We start from the raw sequence: 5,961 nt of genomic DNA on the forward strand, positions 1-5,961 counted from the left end.
CGCGGGGCTCGAACTCGCGGACCGCGAGATCGTGACCTGGCTGAAGTCGGACGCTTAACCGACTGCGCCACCCAGGCGCCCCAGGGGTCACTCGTATCTTGTTGAGTAGATCAACGAGGTCTTCAGTTCTGCAGTGAAGAAATACCTTTTAGAGAAGAATCTGCCTTGGGTTATGGGTGATGCTCGTGCTTGGCCTCCAGGCTTTGAGGACGACTTACTGGAGGGATTTGAGTTCATTAAGGGCAAGTTCCTTCCTCCCAACACCACTCCAGTCCTCCAGCTCGTGGATCAGCAGGTCATTCAGAACTTTGAAAGGCTTTACACCAAAGCACGATTTCAGCGGTGCTTCGAAGTGACCGAAGGAACAAATCTTGCCCTATGAGAGCTTGGGAAAAATCATTTCCACATTGTGAACTGCCTGAAGATCATCGATAAAGCCTGGGATGGGGTCACCAAGAGAACCCTCAATTCTGCTTGCAGAAAACTGTAGCCTGGTTGCGTTCTTGGACCTGACGTAGAGGGGCTTGCTCATGAACAGCAGCCGCCAGTTGTCGATGAAGCTGTGTCCTTGGGGAAGACCAGGGGACTGGAGGTGAATGAGGATGACATTCAGGAGCTGGCAGAGGCGCATGGCCAGGAGCCGACACCAACGAACTGATGGGTCTGCATCGCGAGCAGAGGTTATGGGGGAGATCTCGTCTGCAGAGGAGGAGAAAAAGGCCAAGGAATCCCTCACTTCAAATGAGATTAGGTAGATGTGTAAAATGTGGGAAACAGTGAAACAGTCTATAGAAAAGCACCACACGAACAAGGCTGTAGCAGTGCGAGCAATGAATCTGTTTATTGACAACGCAATGCCACATTTCTGCAAAATTCTCAAAGGGAGACGAAGCAAGTGTCATTGGATAGGTTACTTGTTAAAGTTGCACAAAAAGAAAGAAGATTCCACGGAGCCAACAGACAGCAGTGATTCTGGTTGAGTGAAAGTTGGCCTACACAGTAACCGTCCTCTCTCTTGTCTCCCTCACACCAGCCACAAAGGTTTTCAAAGTAAGTGAAGGTTACTTTGTTTCTTTTTTTTTTATATTTTGTATTTTCATTATTATTTTGTATTATATTGTGGCATTGTAATCATTTTTTATGTATATTTTTGGTTTGTGATATGAATCGTCTGAGTTTCTGTTATTTCTTATGGGAAATTCACTTTGATATACAAGTGCTTTGGATTACAAGCATGTTTCCAGAATGAATTATGCTCACAAACCAAGGTTTTACTGCATCTTGTTAAGGATTTTAGCATCTATGTTAATAAGGGATACTGGTCTGAAGTTTTCTTTCTTTGTACTGACTGTACAGAGAATGTGGTCTCATGAAACACAGTGTGGAATGTTTTTATATCTCCTCATTAGATTTTGTTATTGATGATTTGTCTCTTTTTCCTTTGTCAGTCTTGCCAGCAATTGGATTGATCTTTTCAAACGATCTGCTTTTGCCGTTGTTCATTTTCTTTATTGTTTTTCTGTTTTCAATTTCAATGATCTCCATTCATCTTTATTTTCCCTTTCTTCTGATTGATTTTAGTTTATTTTGATTTTCCTTTTCTAATTTCTAAAGTAGAAGCTTAGGTTATTAACTTAAGATCTTTATTATTTTCTGGTGTAAGCATTCAATGCTATGTGTTTCCTTCTAAGCACAGATTTTGATATTTTGTAATTTTGTTTTCAGCCAATTTTGCCTTAAAATTTGGAATATAGTTTCACTTAGTTTAGAATTCTAAGTTAATGGCTTTAAAATTTTCCTTCAGCACTTTAAAGTTCTCACCCCTTGCCTTCTGCTTTGGTTGTTTTTCATGGAAAGTTTTGATGTTGTTATTAACCTTGTTCCTGTCTTCATGTTTTTTTTCTTTGCTGCTTTTAGGATTTTCCTCGGTTTTCAGGAATTTTATTTTGATGTGTCTTGATTGAATTTTCTTTAGTTTTATTCTTCTTGGGGCACTTTGGTATCCTTAGATCTGTTGATAATTTACATCAAATTCTGAAAATATTTTCCTTGATTCCAGTTATACATTATATTTACATACACATATGTGGGTATGCATGTGGAGATACATGTATACACACATATGTATGTATATGTTAGACTGCTCCTATTGTCTGTTACATTACAGGCACTTGGATTTTGTTTTTGGAGACATACATTATTCTGTGCTAAATTTTGGATGGTTTTTATTACTCTTCTTCAAGTTCACTCATGTTTTAATATGCAGTGTTAATCTTATTACCCGTATTTTTCATTTCACGTATTGTATTGTACTTTTTTAACTCCTGGAAGTTCAAAATACAGAACAGTGCTAATAAGATTCTTTTTGTGTTACGTAAAAGTATTGTGTGTTTTATTCAACACAGGCAGGTTGTGAGTGGACCATAGCCAGAGGTCACTCACTGGTCACCTGGGCTGCAACATCATGCCCTTGGCCACTGCCCAAGGGATTTCTCAATTGCCTCCTTAAAATGGAAAGATTTCCTGGAGTAGAGAACCAAGGAAGTATTAAGGACTCCTGACTATTTAAATTAATTGAGCAGAGGTGGTAAGTGACTTTACCTGTGGGGTGGTGTTAAAAAAATGCAACACATGAAGAAAGACAGTGAGTCCTTGGGGGAGGCATACACTCATAGGGAATAAAATCACACACCAGACTAATGGAGGACATATACTCCCATGCATGGGCTCAGGAGCTGGTCCCTATGCTGTGTAGTCCTGAGCACCCTCTGGTGTCTTGAGTGACCCCCCGCCATGTGACTGACCTGAGCAACTGCTGGTGACCTGAGCGTCCCATGGTGGATCCTGAGCGCCCCCTTGTGTCCTTAGCTCTCCCTGGTGACCCAAGTGCCCTTTGGTGACCTGACCATGCGCTGGTGTACCCAGCGCCCCCTGGTGACCTGAGAACCCCCTCATGACCTGGGGTGCCCTGCAGCCCAGCACCTCCTGTTTCCCTGCGGGGGGGGGGGGTTGTGTCTGGGCTCACAATGTCCACTAGCTGTGTCTCTTGCACAATAATATATGGCCATATCCTTAGTGGTCACTGAGCTCAGCTGCAGGGAGAGCTGGTTCCTGGATGTGTCAGCAGTGATGGAGATGCGGCCCTGTGTCTCCGTCTCTCTGTCTCTGTCATCTCTGCATCTCTTTATCAGTTTAACAAATGCTTTTAGTTTTATCTACTGTGCTGAAACTTTCCTTTTAGTAACCAACCAGTATATTTTAGAGAATGTTTTGTCCACCTTATTACAAAATTTTGTTATTATTTTACTGCAGGGTGGGTTTTAAATATGGATGCACGATTTTTGGAATTGAAGATTGTTATCACTATCACAGTGTTTCATAAATGGTGTTTCCCCTGGGGTATGGGATTCATGTATTGAATTATTGTACCACAGGAATGGGAGTTTTCATTAAAAGGGTCCATTGCTCTTTTGGGGATATAGCTATACCAAAGCACATGCAATTGCCCACGTTAAAGTAGCTTTCTCCCCACATGTCTGATAACATTTAAACTCATATTCTCGGGGTGCCTGGGTGGCTCAGATGGTTGAGCGTCCGACTTCAGCTCAGGTCATGATCTCACAGTCCGTGAGTTCGAGCCCCGCGTGGGGCTCTGTGCTGACAGCCCTAATTCGGATTCTGTGTTTCCCTCTCTCTTTGACACTCCCATGTTCATGCTCTGTCTCTCTCTGTTTCAAAAATAAATAAACGTCAAAAAAATAAAAAATAAAAAATAAAATCATATTCTCTCTAATACTTTGAATTATAGGAAGAGAAATGGATCATTATTTCAAATTAAGTTTTCTCAGAATTACCATAAACATTATGTAAGCTTTTCATATGTGTACCAGCATTTTGTATTCAGTGTCTTGTGGGTTTCTTATTAACAACATGTGGCCACATTTTTGCTTTTTCTTCTAGATATTATACTTCTTAATTCCTTTCCATTGTGAGGAACCCAGCCAAGGGGAGGATTCTCCTTCCTGTACCATACACACTGGAATGGCTGGCGGAATACTATAACATTTGAAACAAAAAATGAGCTTGGACGTAAGAGTCCAAGCTCTTGTCAGCATCCAGAAATAGACTAAAACTAAAGAGCATTTGAACTGAGGATGAAATCAGAATATCCCCCCTGCATTTCCAAAGTGGCTTTCATGCACCCAGGATGGGAACAGCCACACAGCTTGTGAGGCTGGACTTAGGTGGGATGCTGTAATTCATTCAGACCAAGAAGCCAGGTGGGAGACGCCCACTCCCTGGAAGCAGTTGTGGACATAGTGGTAACCCAGACACTGAGCCCCTGCCGTCCGTGAAGTGGTCTGAGTGTTTCACTCGCCAGGTTGGAGCTCAGAAATTACCCTCGCGGAATGTCAGAGAGGCAAGTGGACCCCAGGAGGAAGGAGCAAGATGCCACCCTATACAATGTGCCCTGGCCAGGGGTGAGGGCTCCTGTGATGATGTCTTGTAGTTAGAAGCCATATCATACACCAAGGAAAGAAGGGCTGTGGGCAATCTGAGGACCAATAAGGGAAGGTAACCCTGTAGAGATGGCAGAACATTTCAAGTATAATTTTCTAACATTATAAAATGGATAATATCTGTGGGTTTCAGTTAGTGCCGGCGTTTCTATTTCTGATGAGCTACCAGGGGTCTGACCAAGAACGTGTCGAGAAAGAAGTAAGGGGAGACACAGCACTGATGCGCTGACCTCTCGGAGCACTTCCTACACAGTGTGAAAAATGGCATCATCTACATGGTCCAAACATCACACTGGGACTGAAACAGAAGAGAACGCAAGCAAGCAAGAAAGGGAGGTCCCCATAGGACCAGAGTGCCAGGAAGAGAAAGCTCCAGATACTGACAGTGGGGACCTCACTCCTGCTCTGCCCCTGTTTCTGGGCTGGTCCCTGTGGTAAGGGGCCCGAAGCACCCCCTGATGTCCCTAGTTCCCCTGGTAGGTCCTGTGCGCCCTCTTGTGGATCCTGAGCGCCCCTGCAGCCCGGCCCCTCCAGGTCCCTGCACCAAGGTTTGTGACTGAGCTCACACTGACTTTCCCTCACTGTGCTTCTTGCACAGTAATACACGGCCGTGTCCTCGGTGGTCATGGAGCTCAGCTGCAGGGAGAACTGGTTCTGGGCTGTGTCAGCAGTGATGGAGATGCGGCCCTGGAAAGCCGGGTTGTAGCTGGTGCTACCTGTCCAGTACCCGAGCCACTCCAACCCTCTCCCAGGGCGCTGGCGGATCCAGTTCCAGTAGTAACTGCTGGTAACGGAGCCTCCGGAGACAACGCAGGTGAGAGAGAGGGATTGTGAAGGCTTCACCAGTCCTGGGCCGGACTCCCGAAGTGTAAGTTGAGATAGGACACCTGGGGGGTAAGGAGAGTCATGGTGAGTCTGTCTCATCCCACAGAAAGGCCCTAGTCGATCTCAGAGCCCCCAGATCCTCACCCAGGGGAGCTGCCAGCAGGCAGAGGAGGGACCACAGCATCTGCATTTCTGTCTTCTGGATGGAGACCCAACACACTGGCCTTGGCCTGTGATGCGGGTCTTTTCTGGGAGCACCTCAGGTGATTTGCATGTGGGTCCCGTGGAGCAGGGGAGGCATTAAAAATGCTGAACCCGGGTGACTGTCGCCAGTTCCTGGTGTCCTGGTGTTGGGTGGTGTGGGGACCCACTGAGGCTGGTCCTAGTGATCTGGGCTCCAGTTCTGCCTGTGCTGATTTCTGGCCCTGTTTGCTTGAGAGGGTTAGTGTTGCAGTTGATGAAAATTTGGAAATCTTACCAAGTTTCTCTTATATTCTATTGTCAGGCTGTGCAACTGTGGACTAAGTTTCAAGCTCCAGGGCTAACTGTTCACAGAAACAGAGGATGAGGCAGTGGTCCAGAGTCCAGGCCCTTGACTGCCTGCCTGGTTTGGGTC

General features: G+C 45.2%; 1 gene segment (V, D, J or C); it reads right to left on the bottom strand.

Moving 5' to 3' along the window:
• Window positions 1-376: 376 nt before the first annotated feature.
• On the bottom strand, window positions 377-5,625 carry LOC121023335 (immunoglobulin heavy variable 4-59-like). The segment is given in 3 exon segments: window positions 377-699; window positions 5,093-5,407; window positions 5,490-5,625. Coding segments are annotated over 3 exon segments (684 nt in total).
• Between the last annotated feature and the right edge of the window lie 336 nt (window positions 5,626-5,961).

The sequence above is a fragment of the Herpailurus yagouaroundi genome, unplaced genomic scaffold (assembly GCF_014898765.1).
Source record: "Herpailurus yagouaroundi ecotype Mexico unplaced genomic scaffold, PumYag 552, whole genome shotgun sequence".
NCBI lineage: Eukaryota > Metazoa > Chordata > Mammalia > Carnivora > Felidae > Herpailurus > Herpailurus yagouaroundi.